Source organism: Rissa tridactyla, chromosome 6, assembly GCF_028500815.1.
Source record: "Rissa tridactyla isolate bRisTri1 chromosome 6, bRisTri1.patW.cur.20221130, whole genome shotgun sequence".
Taxonomy (NCBI): domain Eukaryota; kingdom Metazoa; phylum Chordata; class Aves; order Charadriiformes; family Laridae; genus Rissa; species Rissa tridactyla.
Genome location: NC_071471.1, coordinates 66,308,499 through 66,327,924, shown reverse-complemented (window position 1 = coordinate 66,327,924; position 19,426 = coordinate 66,308,499). Strand labels below are relative to the sequence as shown.

Sequence of the window (19,426 nt, the reverse complement as noted above, 5' to 3'; positions counted from 1 at the left end):
CTTTACCGAGTGCTCTGAATTGACTCACTGTTCACCTTTGAAGCACCTAGCACAGTGCTATCTGGCTCAGAATTCCCAATGAGTTTTCTAAGGGCTTTTCCACATTCCTGGAGCAGTTTAAGAAAAATGCAAGCTTTGATGCTGGAAGACAATCCACAACGAACAACCTCGCGACATCTGGGACTAGTGTTTTTGAAGTTTTCTCGTTACCACATGAATCCAAGACACTAGTGGGAACTTTAAAAGGATTTTTCCATCCTTGAAGAGTAAGGTTGCTGACCCCAGTCGTTCTGTCCCAGCATAAACACTTAGGCATTGTATAAATTACAATGTTTACTTTTTGAATAGACACCATACTCCTTTATGGCAACTAGGACTGCTGTAAAAACTTGTCACCTGCCTTTCTGTCAGAGCACTGCTGTTAATTCCGACAAAACCACCTCACTTGCACATGTTGGGCCGGCAGGCCCTCCTGGAGCCCTCCCGGCTGCGAGGTGGTTGCTCTGGTCCCCCAGAGCGGCCCCACTGCGAGGAGGAGACCTTTGCCCCCACGCGAGAACCCCCTGCCCGGGAAGGCAACACCTCTACCCCCGGGGCCGGGGCCGGTCCCTCAGCCCCAGCCCCAGCCCCAGCCCCAGCCCCAGCCCCAGCCCCAGCCCCAGCCCCAGCCCCAGCCCAGGCCGCCCCGCCCGGCAGGGCCGCCAGCCCCGCCCGGTTGTCATAGAGACCAGAGAGGCCGGGCCTAAGGCAGCAAAGTGCCCGTTGATTGGCTGCGGGGCAGAGTCCAATCGGCGGGCGGGGTGTTCCGGCGGTGCCAAGATGGCGGCCAGGTAAACAGGGCCGGGGGGGACATTGGTGCCGGGGTTGTGGTGAGGGGAGGTGGGGGGTGTTTGGGCTGTTCGTGGGGATACAGGGACGGAGGGCTGGGGGGTGCCGGCTGCCTGCCCCGGCCCCGGTCCAGACCTCTGTTCCGCTGCGCCCGGAGCGGGCTGCCCTCGCCTCGCCGGCCTGCCGCCTCCCCCGGGCGGGCGCTTCGTCCGTCCTGTCCCCGGGGGCCGGCGGAGCTCGGCCGTGCTCGGCGGCCGGCCGTTGCGCTGCCCCGGGAAGCAGTCGCCTGGAAGGGCTGGACGTGCTCTCCCGCTGCCCCTGGGAGAGCGGCCATATCGCCCTTAAACTGAAAGCAGTGATAAACAAATGGGAAGTGGCAAAACTTTACGGAACAAGGAATAATAAAAAAAGAATTAATAGCTTCAGCCTGTGTACTTAAATCTTCTACTTCTCTCTGAAATAGTAAGTATTAGAAGCTTTATAATGTGCTTGTCTAAAACATCTAATGACAGTTACTTTTCTCAAGAGAAACTAAAACATTTCTGATGATGTGTGTTGCTATTTTTGCTTCTCTCTTATGCAGGCTAATTATGTTTTTATCTCGGAATGGGTCAGCTCGCATAACTCTGGTGACTTTGCAGTGACTTGAAGTGGCTTGGGCGTGTTTAAACTGGAAGATGTGGAGTGGGCTTTTGCCTCCAGGACTGTGTGAAAGTGATGTTGACTTAAGTTCTGATGATGGAGATGAATCGCATGGTTCCTTATCAAAGGAAGATGCAAAAGAAGATATTGAAAGGGTGCAACTTTCTGAATTCCAGGAGAAGAGACCCGAAAGCGATGCCATCAGTGAATCCACTGCGATACCAGTGAGAGGTGGAGAAAACGAATCTCAAACATGCCCTTCTGGAATTTCTGTAAATATGTGGAATGTGGGTATTGTTACAGGTCTTCAAATGTCCAGAGCATAAACACAGCATACTCAAGGTCGAATGGCTAATTTTTGAATTAGAATAACTCAATGTTGAATATTAAGTATACAAATATGAAATGAAATTAAATATGATCAAAGTGCAGTCACTGTAATATACCTTAGATTCTTCCAAGCAGGGTAAGCAGGAATTCAGATAGGAAGTGAATGTAAGTTCCCCCTCCCTGTGCAGTGGTGATCGAAAGCCAGCAGGGAGATGTTTGGATAACTGTACAGTTGTATAAGAACTTGTGTTTCGGTAGTGTATGGGCTCTGAGTTTCTTTGTAACTGCTTTCTGCATTAGTAAGCATTTACAGCTAAATATATCAGCCACTGTACTGGTGATGCCTATCTGCAAAGTACCGGTGTAGCCTTCTGCTTTCTGTAGGGCTTAATTGCAGGCATGCAGGCTCATAGTTGCTTATAACCTCTTGAGTTTCCTCTTGCATGTAAAGAGTGAAAAAAAAATATAAACAAAGCAATCTGTGTTGTAGGCTTTTTAGCCAAAATAAGAATTGGCAAAATGTAGTTACTCTTGTCCATCTATTGATCCTGCTGTGCAAGGACTACGCTGTCAGAAATACTTGGATTACAGACTACCAGCTAGGCAGTAACAATCACGGAATCAGGAGTGCACAACCAGCATAACTATATCTATTGTCACATCCCATGAGAAATCTGTCGGGTTTGAATAGTCCTGGGATTTAAGGAGGGCAAAAGTCAGACAGAGGTGATGGAAAGATTAGAGCCAGTTCCAGTTTAACACCATCAGAGTTAGATGTTCTCAATTCATAAATTTTAATGTCATAGCTATAACAAGGTATTGTGGATAAATATTGTGACAACATTTCTCAGCATATTAGGCAATTTTTTAAAAAATGGTGGGGGAAAAAAAGTTAAAAATACTGATTTGCCTTTTCTTAATCTTGTAGAAATTTTTGGAGCTTCAGAAGAAAAACCGTGAAATGAAAACCCAAGCAAATCAGGGAAACAAAAGCCGAAAAAGAAAGCGCCACAGAAAAGGTGTTTTATGTAATTACAGAATTTATTTTCTCAAAATGGAATTAGTGTCAATTACATTGGAAATGGGATTTGCTGGGCTTGGTATGGGGTTTTTTGTTGCTTGTGTTTTGGGTTTTTCTTTGTGAGTAGGTTGTTTTGTTTTGGTTGCTTTGTTTGTTTTGGTTTTGTTTTTTAAATTCAAAGAATTGAATGCCTGAGTAGATGTAGATAGTAGATGTAGATAGTAGTAGATGGTTGTAAATTGCTACGTAAAGTTCAAGTAATACATTTGTTCCCTTTTTAAAAAGGAGGTGGAACTTAATCAGTTAATACTGATTTATAATTGCTAAGTTTATTTCAGTAATTCTATAAAACATACTTTTGTGTATTCTGGCTAAAGCTTTTTCACAGATATTGTAGGAGTTTCTTTGTATGAAAAGTCTTACAGCTGAATGGTTTAAATTTGCATGATCATTGGGCAAAAATCCTGTGTTATTTTTTCAGAGGAAATGTGACCAATTAGAGTTCTGTTAAGTTCATTGGATGCTGTAAGGTATTACTGTGTAATGTTGGTTTTTTATTTTTTTTTTCCCCCTAGAAAAACAGAAAAACAAAGATGAAGTGACTAAGAGGTATAACCAGGTCAATGTAATTATTTAAGCTCTGTTCAAAATGTAAAAAGCTTGACCGCACGCATGGCCAAAGCCTGGCCTTGAACATCATGTCAAATATCTGCTGAAGTTGTTCAGTGTCTCTGTTGGGCAGGCTGAATTTGATACCAGTGATTGCTTGATGGGATTTATTGCTTGATTTTAAAAATCCACACAAATGTATTATTTAATGTAACTTAAAGTGGAATTAATGTTATTCCTAATGATGTTTTGCAAATGATTGCATACAAGCTGCTGTTCAGCCTGCTCCTCCTCCTCTTCTTTTTCCTCTTTGGAAGTGTTATAATTACGTCTAGACTCAATGACCTTAAAGGTCTTGTCCAACCTAAATGTTTCTATGATTCTATAAGTTTGATTTCAAGATTGTGGAATTTCACTTACAGAGGGGAAAGAACAATTAATTTCACTTCCATTAAAAACTGTGAATGGGTGAAAAGAGCATGTCTGCCAAATGGAAGAATTTCTTTTAGCTTTGAAAAGAATATTACAATTTGTGGAAAGGGAACTGGTTATATTAATGACTTTTGTTTGTTTGTCTTTAGTTGTCAACAGTTGGAAAATGAAGATAAATGGAAAGAACTTACACAGTACTTCGGAATCAATGATAGATTTGAATCACCTGTAGCTAGCAGGGCTCCACAAAAGGTGACTGTTGCTACAAAAGCAATGTCAGCTTGTACTTGGCAGTAAAAGAACCCAGCCTTAACTGAGATAGGAATAAAACTCAAACTATTTGAAAGTGAGTAAATGATCAAGTCACTCTGAGGAAGGATTTTTAATTAATTTCCTTTTAGATATCACATCAGTTGTACTGGGATTGAAAGGTTGCCGTGCTTTCTTTTGAGACAGTATCCATGCCTGTTTCCTGTCTGGTTTTGTTTTCTATTATTATGAGAGACAGAACATTTCATATGCATTGTTTGACTTTTTCTTTTCTTTTTTTTTTGTTATGTTTTAACTTTAAAATGTGTCACATGAATCCTGTAGTTGACACCAGTGGCTATAGGAATTAGAGGGCCAAACCTGTCCTGCAGTTTTAGTGGATTTATAATGCATTCTGTTCATAAATACTATTGTGCAACTAGTCGTATTTGAAATAACTGGTACAACATGATGGGAAATTTGAGAAACTCGTAATATAATGAGTTCCTCGTAGCATGGTTTGTTTTGTTGTTTTTCTAGTAAAGGCCCGTATATGACATCATGTTCTATGACATCAAATGTTCAGTTAGCCTTCTTCATGATAAATTTCGTAGTTTTCATTTGCCTAAAGTGAGCTTCTGCATGCAAGTCATGAGACATTGTTTGTGTTCTTACTTTAGGTGGGTATTTAGTTGTCATTAAATTGCTCAGGATCGATCTGGAATGAGGCCCAAAGTGTTAAAATGCAGATGCTTTCCATGTAAGTTCAGAGACTTTATCACTAGTGGAACATCTCATTAATTTCAGAAAAAACATCCAACAGAATTGGCTATCACTGCAACTTCCAGTTGTGCACTTTTTTCTGTTTTCGATTTCCACCTGAATAATTCAAGCTTTTCTCAAGAATTCTATTTGCTATTTTGCTTTTATTTTTTAAAAAAGTACATATTATGAAACTGTCAAATGTGTTTTCTGTAGCATTACTAATATTTAAAACTAGTGAGGCTGTAAATTGTCCCTTGTTATGAAAGAGTGAGTTTTTTGTGAAATTCTGAAGTCGGTGCCTACTGCTGTGCTACCCTTCTGTAGTCCTTCAGAAGCTTCCAACTATAATTTCCAGTAAATATTTACTTTTCGTTGTTACATTATTGGTAAATGTTGTTGTTAAACAAGTTATGTTATATTGATCATAAAAGTCATTTTGGTATTTTTAGAGGTTAAATTCTGAAGCTTTTTCATTGTTCTCCATAGGACTGCTAGAATTTTTAATTTATTAGCACAGTGGAGTGGCACTGTGCCAGAACTCAGTTTTTGGATAAAGATAAGATCTTAGAACTGTAACGATGCAGTGGTAATTGCCATTCTTCATGTTACCTGACACATATATTTCACATTTTGTTTAGAAAGCTCCAGGGATGGAGGAGATAAGCCAGATCTTCAGATGAAATTTTATTGTGACAGGCATAAACTAGTCCGTGTAATTTTTTTAACCTACAGTATTATCCTGCACATAAGGTGGAACTAATGCAATGATTTGTGTTCAGGCAGCCTTTCAGTGAATTCTTAATTATACTGTCCATTACAATACATAGACAAAGTGATTTGTGTTACATAGAAATTACAGGTTTATGCAGTGTCTTAAAATAAAGAGTTTTATGAAAGAAGTATTTTTAGAAAGGAGATGCTTCCTTTAAACATGTTATTTCTTTTTGTCCTCAAGATATTTGCTTTTCTTTTTCTAGTCTGGCCTTGAACTTAGCATAGAGAAGTCTGTGGCTGAAGGTGACATTGATAAGGCTGAGGAGCTGAGTGATAGATTAGCCATTCGCGAGGTAAGTGGGATATTAATAAAAGCTCTTAGGAAATATTTATTTCTTGTACATCTGTACAAAAAGTGTCTTAAATAACATTCAAGACTGTTTGGGGCATCTTTCCTGTTTTCTAAGCAGATTTCTTTCAGTGATTGAAAGATTTTGCTTCTGATCTAGTAATGCTTGGACAGCTGTATAAGAATTGAAAATATGACCATGAACGATCCCAAGTAACCTGGCTTTAAAGCCTTCATGCTGACTCCACGAGTCAGATGAGTCAGTAACTAGTCCTCTGTGTTGAGCTGTTGATTTTTCTGCATGTTCCAAGCCAAGAAGACAGGAGTAGGATGCTCCCTGTGCCTCAGATTTTTCTTTGCATTCCTTTACAGGCCTGAAGAAAGGTTTAGAGCAAAACATGCCCAAATACAGACAGATATACTCACACTTGTGCATTAGTGCTTCTTTCCTATGTATTCCTGTGATAATGAGTTGATAGCTGGAAGAATTCTGAAGAAGAATGGGAGTAGATGGATGTCAAACATGTTACTGTGGCCTTAGAATGATGTTTATAGAATTAATGGATTTTGTTTCTTCTCCTTGTCGTCATTTTCAGTATATAAATGCATATCTAAAAAAAAAAATTCAGGTGAGAAACTCCATTTTTCAAGATGTCGTCATGTTAGTTGGTGTATCTGAGTAATTTTATGAAGGCTATTCTGCTTTTTGCCACAAAAAGTGGACCTTTTAAATATGTGTGTAGTGCTGAGTGAATATTTAAACTGATGAGGAATCTACCAGATACCTCTGGTAATTACAGTTTCATATAAGTAGTAGTTGGTAGGTATGTATAGTAGGTGGTAGGAGCTGAAGTGTGTAGCTGAAATCCATGAAGGCTGTTGTTCCCACTGCTGTTTGTGTGCAGGGGAGAAAATGCAAGGAAGAAAATTAGGATAAAAGGATAGTTAGAATAGTTTTGAAGCCAGGTAAAAAAAAACCAAAAAAACTAAATAAGTACTATTTGAGGTGAGTGGAGAAGCTCTCAATTTTAAGTCATCTGATTTATACAGTTGAAACTCTAAATATTCCAAACTTGTTTTAGAAATTAATTATACATTTTTGCTTTCATTCTTCTGTGTTGTATACTCTATCTTCACAGAGTTAATGGGAATTTTCTGTCCACTGTATATACCAGCAAAATTCAAAGGTATTAGAAAAGCATTAAGACAGACAAATTCTGAATACTTCTCATTCTCATACAAATATTTGAAATGTTTCCGAAGTATAGCATTTCAAGCTAAGCCAAAATCGCAGATTTAAATCTCTTTAATGCAGTATAATACAATATTGTGATGGCTTTAAAAACAGATGGCTTTTGAAATAGGAAATATAGTTCTTGAGGTTCTGTAAATAAGGTTAGGTAGAACTTAACTGTTCCTCAGCATGTGTTCTTATACAATCATTAAACTGCTACATTTAGTAACTCAGAGCAGGTTCTCATGACTGGACTTTTATCTACCTTTTCACCAGTGATCTCAAAACTTCAATCTACAAAGGTAACAGCTATGGACAGGGATAGGAATGTGTTCTGACTTCCCCTTTAAGCCTGACCAGCTTCTCACAGCGATGCTGTTGTATTACTTTCCATGGGTACAACATGTTGTACTTGCTGTTCTCCTTCACAAATGTCATTATCCCATCTACTCTAAAGTGGTTAGAGTATCATAATCAATAAAACATACTGAGGTTCTAGTGCAAATTGTTTGACTATAAAAACAAATTAATGTGAGAAGTTTTAAGGTTTTGTAATATTTATGATAAGCTGTTATCTGATTTCAGTAGCCATGGGATTGTACAACATCTAGCATATCCCAGGTGCTACAGCAATGTATTATTATTTGTGGAACATTAGCTCCAAATTGTTGACTTTCAAATATTAGCATGTTGTAATTCTGAAAACAAAATGCTTGAAACATTATTAGTATTCACAGCCTTGACTTGGTTTTGGTTAAGTGGGTTTATCTGAATAAATAGTATGTTGAAAGAAGGAAAACTCAAATGACTCTGGCTTGATCTCATGAGGAGCTCTGTCGAGGCAGAAGCCATGTGAATTCACTGGGGTTCTCTACTGTTGTTAAGATGTGCTACTGCAAGATTCATTTTTCACATCCTTGTGATTTTAAGAAGCTGTATTTTTTTTTAAACGGGTCTTTTAAAACACTCTTTATTCTAAGGAAATCATTCTAACAGTGACTAATTCTGATTCAGTGAAGAACTATGGCAAAGGATTTGATTATGGAAGAGGTGGAGTCAAAAATCATTGTTTTGTATACAAGTACAATTAGTGTTCCTTTCTTATTGTACAGTTTTGTTCAATCGCTACTTTCTTTATCTTTGCAATTTAAAGAAATGTCCGTTTTAAAACTCATTTTAGATAATACATCTTAGAAGTGAGTTAGTTTTTAAAGTATGTGGCTATTTATATCCCTCTAACTTTCAAATGCAACACAAACCTGTGAGGAAGTCAGGCATGGTGCTATGCTATGACCGTATTGAAGTACGCCCCTTCTGAAGTCTAGTGAAATAAGTGGATGAATTATTGTTCTTTTATCTCGACTCCATCTTTTTATGTATAGTTTTCATTTTTCTTGAGCAGTGTTGCAGGGCTGGGGGCAGAGAGTGGGTGAGAAACAGCTGCCTTCTGTTTGGGGTACAGCCCCCCTTGCAGCCATGTGAAGAGTGTTCAGTGGGTAGGTGTTCTTTTTGAAATCAGGTGTATGGGGTTTTAATCGGCACCATTTTCTTTTGCAAGAAGCAGTGACTGGAACCTGCTGATAAAGCTTTTGCTTTGAGGCACAGATCCCAGAGTTCTTAAAGCCGTTTCCTGCCTTAATAAGTGAAACTAATTTTTGATGTATAACATTTATAAGCCTGTGAAACTGATAGGGCAGCTTCAGTATTTAGAAAAATGAAGCCAAAAATAAACAGATGATGAGAATAAGCGGTAAAAACATGTCCTAAAAAGCAAAGGAATGCCAAAATGATGCTGTCAATATGCTATCATGACACAGTGAGAAAAGGTTTTTAAAAAACAGATTCCTTAAAAATCAATGATGATTTAGGCAATATACATAATCTAGCAGCTGTGAGTGGATCACTGAAATCTACATCCTAAAAGCCTAAATGATACTACTTCAAGGTTTTGGGTCTTTTGGCTTCCACGTGGTACTTGTTGCGGGTTCTTAAAGGAAAATGTTATTGTACTGCTGGAAATGAGGCTTTGGGCAACATATTATTTGTTGCTTTCTTCTGCTCTGACAAATATGCACAAATGCTGATTTTAAAACAAAACTTCTCAATCCAGAATTATTCCAGATTTTAGACTGAAAGAAGTTAGAACTTGGATACCTTGCGCGTGAGGCTCTGTATTTACTAGGGACTGCATGTGTGCATTCCTATGTAGCTTTTGAGACTAGCTAAAAGTGCTTTATCCTGTTTTTATTGTCAGTTGCATTTCTAGTAAAAAAAATTCATTGTATTTATGTGATGATGATGATATTCAGTCTAATCTCTTGGCCAACCTCACTATGAAGTATTACCCCTTGTATCCTGTTGTCATCCTAGTTTGTGGGCTAGAAAAGTGATTGCAGTTAGTTTGGGGAATTACCAGGATGGCAGATCTCTAACTATGGCATCCTTGGCCATCCCCACAGCATGTTCTCTTCTGGGGTGTTCTGTTTCACTAAGAGTTCTAGTCATCCTGAAATTCTTGATTGCATTATTTTATACATTAGTGAAATTACTCCTGAAAGAATACGGGCATGCCTGCATTATGTTGTACAGAGTAATTTAGGCCATCAGTAACGCTGCTTCTTCAGCTAGACTGCTCTAGAACCTTGTCTAGCTCGAGCATCTCCTTGCTGTGTTGCAGTTACAATATGTAAGATCAGCAGTCCTGTGATGAATTTTTATTGAGCGTCAACATAATGCAGGTGCCTCATACTGTTTAGTCTTAATTCACTGTGGATTTTTAAACACTCTATTAGACTGAATTACTTCTGTAATATCAAGAACATAGTACTATTAGTATTAAATAACTAGCAATTCCTTGTGCTGGTATAATATGTGCAATTAAGGTTTATTGTTGTGATCCAGTTGCTGTCTTTGTTATAATATTGCAGGGCTTTCAGCATTGGCAGGGAGTCTGTCATGTTTTTAAGTTCTTCTTTTCAAACGTAGAATGGCTTGCTTACACCTATTGTTCGAATACTGCATTTAATGATGACTCGTTTAACTTGAGAGATGCCAACAGAAGTGTTACTATTAATGTGGGAGTTACCCCAAAAATTCCCATACTTTTAAGAGTGAAAGTTGTTTACACGGATGCTTAGCTGGGCTGAGATAAAACGGTTTTCTTGGTGATGCTCAAGATTAGGGTAGATGAGATTTAATGGTAGCAGGTACTTGGCGGTGTAGCTGGGAACAGACACTTGGAATTATGTCAACTTTTCTAATGACTTCGAAAAACCTTTCTGGAATAATATCTTGAAATGTGCTTTAATCGTTCCTACTGTGTTTGTGGGAATCTGCCTAGGTTTTTTATAATAATAAATGTTGATAAATTAGAGCACTGTGACTGTGCATAGTTGGAGGTGTTTATCCTTTTGAATAAGGATGGTATGTGGAGGTACCTGGTAGCTTCACTTTGCTGTAGAATAGTTAGGGTTTGGAGTGGTACTTGTAAAAGTTCTTTTCCTAATTAAACCAAATAATTTTAAAAGATCCCTAATATATATAAACCTAAAAATACTTTCCAAGCTTTTTTCCCTTAGAGAAAGAATTTTTCATAGTGCTTTTGTATTGAAATTGTGTGGTATCTCAGGAAGCAGAATGCAGATTTCTTATGGCTCTAATATTCAGAGACCTAATCTGGCTAAACCTCAAACTTCACATTATGCTTGTGGCTTTTGCCTTAGCTGCCTGGTAGGTAGGTGCCACATTGTCTAAGAGTGTGTTAGCCTGAGGACTGTAACTTGAACACCATAAAACAATCTTGACCATATTAGACTTACCTGTCAAGAGGAACTTTTAAAATAGTTTGTAATTTAGTTTGCTAAATTACTTGAGTCGTTGTCAGTCTCTAAATAGCGCAGGCTTTTTGACAGCGCTGTTCCTAAGTGCTTAGCTTAGTGGCTTCTGGCATTTTGTGAAACATTTTTAAAAAGCTGCAATTTATAAGGAAACTATGGTATTATAATCAAGCTTAAATGAAAGATCTACATTGTAATCAATGAAATTAATTGGCTATTCATTGGGATATCATTCTCATGTTAGAGCAAGATCAGTCCTGCTGTTGTCTTCAAAATTTGTTGCATCACTCTTGATCATTTTCTAATGATCAAATTAGTATCTGTTGTCTTTAAGTAACTTCTAGTCACATAATTTAGAATGGGAAGTACACGAGCAAGGTTGTATGTCATACCATTGAGAACCATTCTGGAAGCTGTTTTCCATTAGAAAATCTGGGTAGGATATGATTGATCGCGAGGTCACACACACAGGACTGTTGCAGGTGGACGGGTTATAGTGCTTGATGGGTGCTATATGGTAAGAACTCCTTTTTTTTCTTTTTTTTTATTGGCAAAGTAGAGTTTCATTTCTAAATTCTGTGCAGCATTCACAATTGATCATAGTGCTTTGAGGTACCTGAAGAGATTGATGCAATTGTATGTGGAATGTAACCGAGCACCAATTAACTGGGAAATCATGGCCATTGAAGGACCCGGGGCAGGGGGTTGGGGGAAAGAGTTTATTTTTTATCTCTGAAGGATTTTCTTTCTAACACTTAGCAGAGGTGCTTCCAAATATCTCTCTTCATTGAGGTTGTTTTCTTTTAACCTTTGGAACATGGCAGGGTTATCACCTAGAATTACATTCTTATGCTCCCTTAATTATGTATATCTTTTCCTTAACAAACCTTAAAAAAAGATTTCAGATGTTACAAGTCTAATTAAAGAGACAGACAAAGCACAGTTTATACTGTAGATTTTTTCTGCAGTTCAATTAATCAGCATGTTTTCTCTTTTAATTAAAACCATTTTAGTAAATTAAAGCCCACAGCAAAACACATATATAATTTGTTTGTAATTAGGTCTTAATTGGTGGTAGTTGAAGCTTAGCACCCTTGGTTTCTTTCTTCATGATTGCCATTTTATTAGCAGCCAGTCATTAATTAATCTTTTTTTCTAATTAGCTTATAAAACTGTTGATGGCACATTATTGTAAATGTGATTTTAAGTTCAAAGCTTGTTAATAAGCTTTCTTACTTAGAAGAACAGAGATAAAGAAATTGCTGAAAACAGTACTACAGTTCTTTTTTTAAAACTGCCTTTCTTATAAGGGGGCTGTGTAAAGCATCTAACAGCTTATAGTTAATTTTTTAATGCTGTGTTTTCTCATGAATGGAAGAAGTTACTTGCATTTAAATGTTTGAATCTAGCAAAGAGCTTAATATTAGAACAGTTTTCTGTCCTTGCTCCATTACTGTGTCATCCCAATATAATTTGATGTTGTAATACACAGCATAAAAATACAACAAAGATATTACAAAGTATTTTACAGTGGAAGTTGAGCACATCATTGAAAGGGGACAATTTTCACTGCAAAATCCACTCGGTATTCTTGTTTGCTTTATATATTTTATATACGTCAGCAATGGATAACATTCCATAACATAAAAGGAGAAAATCGTTGCTAAAGGCAAGTCTGAAATAACTAGATTCATATTTGATGAGAAACTGTAACACTGTATTAGAAGGCTGTTTGGCTTCTCTGGTATGATCATAGGATATTTCAGGACCTGTTTGAATATAGATGTGTCGTTAGAGCTTCTGTAGGTTTAGCATTTTTATGTATCGCACCAAATATTTCTGGAGCAGTTCTTGAATCTGTTGTCTCCTTACGTGTATCGTTCAGCACTGACATTGCACAGTGCGATCTTAATGAAGAGTCTTTGCTTTATGATATTTCATGTTAAATGTCTCGATTTTTCAAGGAAGTTTTCTGGAAGTTACAGTAAATTCTGTTGCAACTTAATAAAAATGTTTACTCTTCTGCCTGAACTTTACATACTATTTCAACTTCATCCATTTCTTTGCTTGTTTTAAAAGTGTTTTATGATGCTGTGCAAGAAACACTAGAAAGGGATAGCTGACAAGGAAAAAATTAAAAATTGGATAAAAAGTAAATGAATAATGTCATATTACTAAAAAGATGAGAGGCTAATTTGTGCCGACTTTTTGCTAATTTTGTTCAAGCCTCAAAATGAGGAGCTGTCACCCGTTCTGTGTAGCACTGATGACAGTGCCAATGATCCATGAAATAAGCTGCCGCTGGCTTTGTTCTGATAAGAATGAACAAATCTGCACAATGTACGGCTCCCAGAATCTCATTTTCATACTTGCATGCAGGCTAAAAGAAATAAGCTGTTTGCAGGCTTGATTAATCAGACATTTGAGGGTTTTTTGTCTCTTTGATCTCTTTCGTCTCCTAGGTAACTTGCTTGACATTAATGTTGAGCTTGAGTAAAGACAATCAGGAATTGTAGACCAAACTGATATAAAAATTAAAGACCTTAACACTTTAAGTACTCCAGTAATGGTTCCGCTTTACTTCAGAAAACATCTGTTTTCATTTAATTAAAGAACAAAAGAGAATGGCATAAATATTTTTCATAGAGACCTGTTATTCCATAAAAAGTTAAAGTATGATAATTGGTATTTTTAAATAAATGCCTTGAAACTGTTCAAAAAGAAGCAAAGCTTCAGAAATCTGTTACAAGGTAACAATTTCAGATGAGCAGAAAATTTATGAAAAATAACGGATAAGGAGTTTTCATTTTTGCTACATTAAACATCCAGAGTAAGATATTTGACATGATTAGTGGTCAACTTCAAAATGGAAAGGTCTTTGCCCTGCAGAAACTAAGTTGTTTTTTAAGTTTGTCTTAAAAATATATATATTGTGTTACAAGGATGAACCATTGTATCAGCTGTACTACCCAATATGATTTACACACTTTAAACCTGTAAAATTGAAAGGAATTTAAAAAAAAAAAAATGTCGCAGTGCGTTTGCTTGAGGTTATGCAGACGCTTTTACAAATCTTCCAAGTGGCTGTAAAGATGAATGCCTCAAGGGTCTAGCCAGGGCCCTGCTTTTCCAACCAGCTAAAGCCCTTATCTTAAATCCAAGCAAAGTACCATTAATCTTTTTGAAAGACCTTTTATGGCTTTTAATATATCCCAAATTAGAACATTTTACACCCTTGGTTCCTGAAATATGGTGATAAAAAGCCTTTAGAGCTTAATTTTCCTTACTGCGTGCTCTGACCAATTTGCAGTTCTTTGTGATAATGTTTAGACACCTTAATTAAAATGCAGCAAAATATTGGATGTTCTATATGGAAAATGCTGATACTTTGACTACACAAGAAATTGTTGTATATATTTTTATTCATGCTTTCTTACTTCTTTTAAGATTGTATTTTATTGAGTTATCTGATGACCTGAAATGGTTTTTTTAAAATGTAAAACCCATTGACCAAGCTTTTATGGATTTCTTTGGGGGTGGAGAGGGGGGGAGTGAAGATGGATGTCTGGGCGTGGGTGGGAGCAGACAATTCTTAATCTGACTAAAATGTCTGTGTGTTTGTTTATATGCGACATATTTGTTTTCAAGTCTTGAAAATTTGACTCTAGCCTAGAAATGATAACATTAATGCTGCAGTATGTTTCTCCTTTTAATTCTACATACACTGCAAAGGATCTTATTATCCTGTTTTTTCCGTACTTTTCAAAGATGGAAGAATTCATTCTGTCTTCCAAGAAATACAGATCAAAAGATTTTGTTCTGCAGCACTTGTGTAGACTTCACTTGTGTATATTTGTATGTGTGTAAGTGTTCAATAGGCCACTAGAGTATATTTTAAGGAGATACTGTTATTCATCACATCATAGGAGTTTAATTTTGACGTATGTTAGGAGGTAAAATACAATTCAAAAATAAAGGCATGGTTCTGCAGATTGACTTCATCCATCAGATTGCTCTGTTTTTTTAAGCTAATTAGTCCTGTTTCGATTAACGAATAAGCATTTTTTTAATAGGTGAGTTTTATCAAGTATTTTTATATTGCAAGTATATTACAGTTAATAGCTGTCCTTAAATATTAAGTGACCATGCAAATAAGAGAATGTTATGTTCTAGTCTTTGACTTGAGATTTGGCAGTTCAGATGTTGGTATTGAATTTCTGATTACGTAAAATGTTAACGCTCAGGGGAAAAATGATGTAGCTCATAATATAAAAGTTCTGAAATATATGGTCACATGGATTATTTTGTACCTCAGGTTGATTCCATAGGTACATATTAATGACCTTACAACATGTGTGAATAGCAGATGAAAAAGTTGTTCAGCACTTTTTTTTTGCGCGTTGTCTTTTTAAAATATTGTGCTTGCTTCTCAATTGTTTGTGTTGCCAGTGTTTAGAGCCTCAAATAAAGCACAAATTGAGGTTGTGCCTACTGCCTACTTGAATGGAGACTCCAGGCCTTCTGCAGAAAGGCTGCTTTCTTGATTCTTGTACCCTGAAAGGACCCTAAGGTAGAATAGCTGGTAGTGATGCTGTTTTGTTTCGCTTTGTTAAAACAATCAGGGTATCAGCCTTCCCACGGGGTAGGTGTCTGATGGGAGAGTTGTAGAAGATGTGTCAGTGCCTCTACGCCTGAACACGCATCTTGAGTTCTGTCTCATCTTACCTGGATAAAATGTCTCTTAGGGTAAATAAGAATTGCCTGTATAGATGATGCAGATTATTGAAGCGTATGACCATTAATAATGGAACTTTAACCAAAGTGTTAAGGAGTGTTGTTTCACTTGGGTGTCCCATGCCTCTCTTGTGTGATGCTCCCATGACATTTTGGGAAAATTTAGAATATCCAGTCAGAAACATGTTATCTAACTTGAGTAGCTTTGGGCTGGGTAGGAGGAAAACCTTCTTGTCTGCATCACAGTTTGTAGCAGTTTAGGCTAAATGAATTGCTTGTTTGTCTTGGAGAAAAGCAGTAACCAAATTCTTCCATAATTCATAATTTAGTTGCAGATAATGTCAAATCACAACAGCAATCACAAAATGTAACTACAGTGAACAAGTTATGAATTCTGATTAAGGAAAATAATCTGGTCGTAGTTCACAGTACATTCTGCTATCTTTTATGCTTTATTCGCCCCCCCCCCCCCCGCCTCTGACATTCACTAAAGTGAACTTAATTCTCAGTGTGAATAAGTTTGTGGAAGTAAAGAAGTATTCACCTATAGCTTATTACAACCCTATTTGAAAAGCATGCTTATTATCACACTAATAATCTAAAAGCTGGTAATGCGAAGACTGAATTCCAGATGGACTCAGAGGACGCTGCTTTATTTACTTCCTGGCAGTCTGATTAAAACATGACTACTGGTACGACTGGAGAATGTGTGGTAGTAGCAGCTCTTCCGGTACAAAACTGTCTTTTTGGGTGGTTTTTTGTATTAGCAAGACCTGATACTATTGTGTTAGCGCAGCTGAGGTCACAGGCTGGTCTTAGTAATGGAAGCTCTGTGTGTATATCTGTGTCTATATATTAATTTAAAAAACAAACAAACAAAAGGATCTAGTGGGCTATTGCCCTTTGCTTTTATTCTTGAAAATGAAGGATTTGGTGAAAAGGATTGCTTGCCTCAGGATCCTACTCCGCTATTTCTCTCAAGAGACATTCTTGCTTTTCTGATCTAATAGTACAGCATCAGCCTAATATTTGAAAGATGTTTTAATATCTGTTGACTTTTGAGAAACAATATCAGACCAAGTAATTTGTGAGGCTTAAATTTCATGTGAGCCATTTGCATCTATTCAGTTTTCCTTTGTTCCTTTTTATGTCTTAGCTTGGTGTGAAAATTGCCAAAGCTGCTGCTTGCCGCAACTTTGTTAAAGCCAAGCAAGAAGCAGAGGCTGCCCAAGAAGCTCGAAAGAAAAAGAAGCTTGCTTGGGGGTAAGTCATTTGAGTATGGAATTAAACATTTGTGGTTTCATTGGCACTAACTGTATACAATACAATCTCAGTTAAATATTTTTTTTTTAGTTGAAATAGGCTTATGGTAATCTTATTTGTTTAGTTTAACCTTGTTGGGTTTGGAGTGGTTTTTTTGTATTTTTTTTTTTAGCCGTGTATGAGACTTAAGTACAGAATTAATGTATTGATTATATGGCTACATTTGCCTTCACGTCTTTATCACAGTATTAAAAATAAGTTTTTATTTTTGTTGTTGTTAAGAATAGTATGCTTGAATACCTGAAACGCATATGCTTATGATTCTTAACATGGTTTTCGTGCTCTATTTCAGATTTGAAGCCAAGAAAAGATGGGAAACAAAAAGCAATATGGGATACATGTAATCCATCCTGTTTTCCTCAGGAGTCAAATACCTGATTTTGCCTGGAGGATCTTTGTTAGCGGCTTCTTAAATCTGAATACAAAATAAACCTCAAAACAAAACACAACAGACCAAATTCCTTCCGTTTCTCTTAATGCTGTTAGGTTACAATATTTTGTTTTGGCATGCATATAATGTAGCAAAAGTACTACGTAAACATCAATATTATGTTAAATATAGTATTTTTCTCCAAAATATTAAAATCTAAGATAATGCATTTGGAGTCTGGTAGAGAACTTTCTGAAGTTGGAATAAAGTACTTTGTCCAAATGTGTTCTATGCTGCACTGCAGTTATAATGTGTGGGTATAAGGAGAGGGAGAAGCTTTCTTCCTAAGGTTATACAGTGCCACTTCTTGGATTGCTTGAAAGTTTGGGAAGGCACTAAATTAAGAAAAGCAAAACCACTCTACCTGTTTAAAAACATTATTATTTATGCATTTAAGGGCTTAGTAAATATACACGGAAGAAAAATTGGCCGAAAAAGTCCGTCCTCCCTTTCCTGGGAGGAGCTGGTACTATTCATCATGTCCTGGTGCCATGTGCTTCAGAATATTTCAAATTCCCATTTTCCTTTCCTTCCCAAGAACTCAAGTTTAAGTGTCCTGGTTTCTTTGAGCAGATGAAGTATAGAAATATGTATCTCAAAAAATATCTGAAATGTGTGATGTTGTGCAGTTAGCTGCACCCAAGAAGCAAATGCAGATTTTACTCCCAAGTCAAATGTTTTACAGATCAATTAGGATTTGAATGTTTATGTTATAAGATTATAACAAGAATTGATGATAATGTTTCTTCAAAATTGTTCTCAGTGAAAAGTAAGGACACATTCAGAACTAATAACTTTTCTCCCTGAAGCTCTTGCATGTATGTTTAGTCACCACAATGCCTGAATTGAATTGGTAATGTAAATGTCAGTTATTGTTAACCAAGATTAATATGTTTCAGGCCAAAGGTATGGTATTAGCGTAATGGTGATTTACTGTGTAAGTACTTGAGGCTAAAACAACTTGCCAACAAATAGCAATTTGAAGTTTTACGGCACCAATTCGAAGAGTTTAGGTTTGCAGTCCAACATGGAATAGTGCATTTTTGTTCATTAGCCCTCAGGATGTTTGATTCTTTTTCTTTTTTAGCAGAGCATCGTATTTCTTTCGCAAAGATGAGAGTTTGCAATATGGTAATCTGCAGTTAGCTGTAATTAGTTACGATGACAGAGTTGAATACAATTGCCAGGATTGTAAATCAGGGGCTAAACAGGTTTCTGCAGTATAACATCATAAATCTCACACTACGGTTTACAAACTATATTAGCTTTAGAAACTTTGGTGTGGAAGGAAACAAATGATCTTTGTGATTAGAAAGGTAAATTGCATGTTTACTTAGATAAACAAACAGATTACACCATGAACCTTCATCAAGATTTTTCTCAGTTCCAAATGTTCCTGTCCAAAACTTCTAGGTTCTCTGCCCATAATTTCTGGGGTTTTTTAAGCCGCTGGCAGATGAGTGTTAGACACAGTTGACCTTTCTGCCTGCTACGTACTGAAAAGCAGAATGATGCTGATAACTTTGTGCTGAAAACAGCAGCAGTATTCCATTAAATATTTAAAAGTAGTGTATGTTAAACAGATGTATACATTTTCTTGTAATAGTTGCTCTTAATAGTAATGGTATTTATTAGTCAAATAAAGATCTTTATCTAATTGTAAGGCTCTGTGCTGTTTGATATGAAAATGTGCTTTAAAAGAAATCCCAAGCCCTTAAAAAGCAGCTATTGTCTGACAGCTTGCCACATCTTGTCACAGCAGTGCATACCCAGCCACCTGTAGTAATTCTCACTTAAAATAACCAATTAGTTTAATGTTAGGCCATTAATAATGTAACTATTTAGGAAGTATGCAGAATACTGGGCATTGGGTTACTTGTGCCATGAACTTAAAAATGATCACATTTCAGGTATTTTGATCAACCTAAAG

At 36.9% G+C, this 19,426-nt stretch overlaps 1 protein-coding gene across 3 annotated transcripts; it reads left to right on the top strand.

Annotated features, from left to right (window-relative positions):
* The first annotated feature begins 760 nt into the window (after window positions 1-760).
* FAM204A (family with sequence similarity 204 member A) lies at window positions 761-19,159 on the top strand. Of its 3 annotated transcripts, none has more exons than XM_054205855.1 (8): window positions 761-830; window positions 1,412-1,757; window positions 2,729-2,819; window positions 3,397-3,430; window positions 4,012-4,114; window positions 5,854-5,943; window positions 16,900-17,006; window positions 17,359-19,159. In XM_054205855.1, the coding sequence occupies exons 2-8, from the start codon at window positions 1,506-1,508 to the stop codon at window positions 17,408-17,410; spliced, it is 729 nt and encodes a 242-aa protein (XP_054061830.1). In that variant the 5' UTR covers window positions 761-830; window positions 1,412-1,505; the 3' UTR covers window positions 17,411-19,159. The 3 variants fall into 3 exon arrangements, with proteins under 3 accessions (XP_054061830.1, XP_054061832.1, XP_054061829.1); XM_054205854.1 differs by lacking the exon at window positions 761-830 and adding an exon at window positions 1,001-1,290; XM_054205857.1 differs by lacking the exons at window positions 761-830; window positions 16,900-17,006; window positions 17,359-19,159 and adding exons at window positions 994-1,290; window positions 15,459-15,579.
* The last annotated feature ends 267 nt before the right edge of the window (window positions 19,160-19,426 follow it).

Coding starts and splice junctions, on each gene's coding strand:
- FAM204A (XM_054205855.1), top strand. CDS start 1,506: ATGTGGAGTGGGCTTTTGCCTCCAGGACTGTGTGAAAGTGATGTTGAC. Junction 2,820..3,396: donor AAGAAAGCGCCACAGAAAAG/GTGTTTTATGTA, acceptor TTTTCCCCCTAG/AAAAACAGAAAAACAAAGAT. Junction 4,115..5,853: donor CTAGCAGGGCTCCACAAAAG/GTGACTGTTGCT, acceptor TTCTTTTTCTAG/TCTGGCCTTGAACTTAGCAT.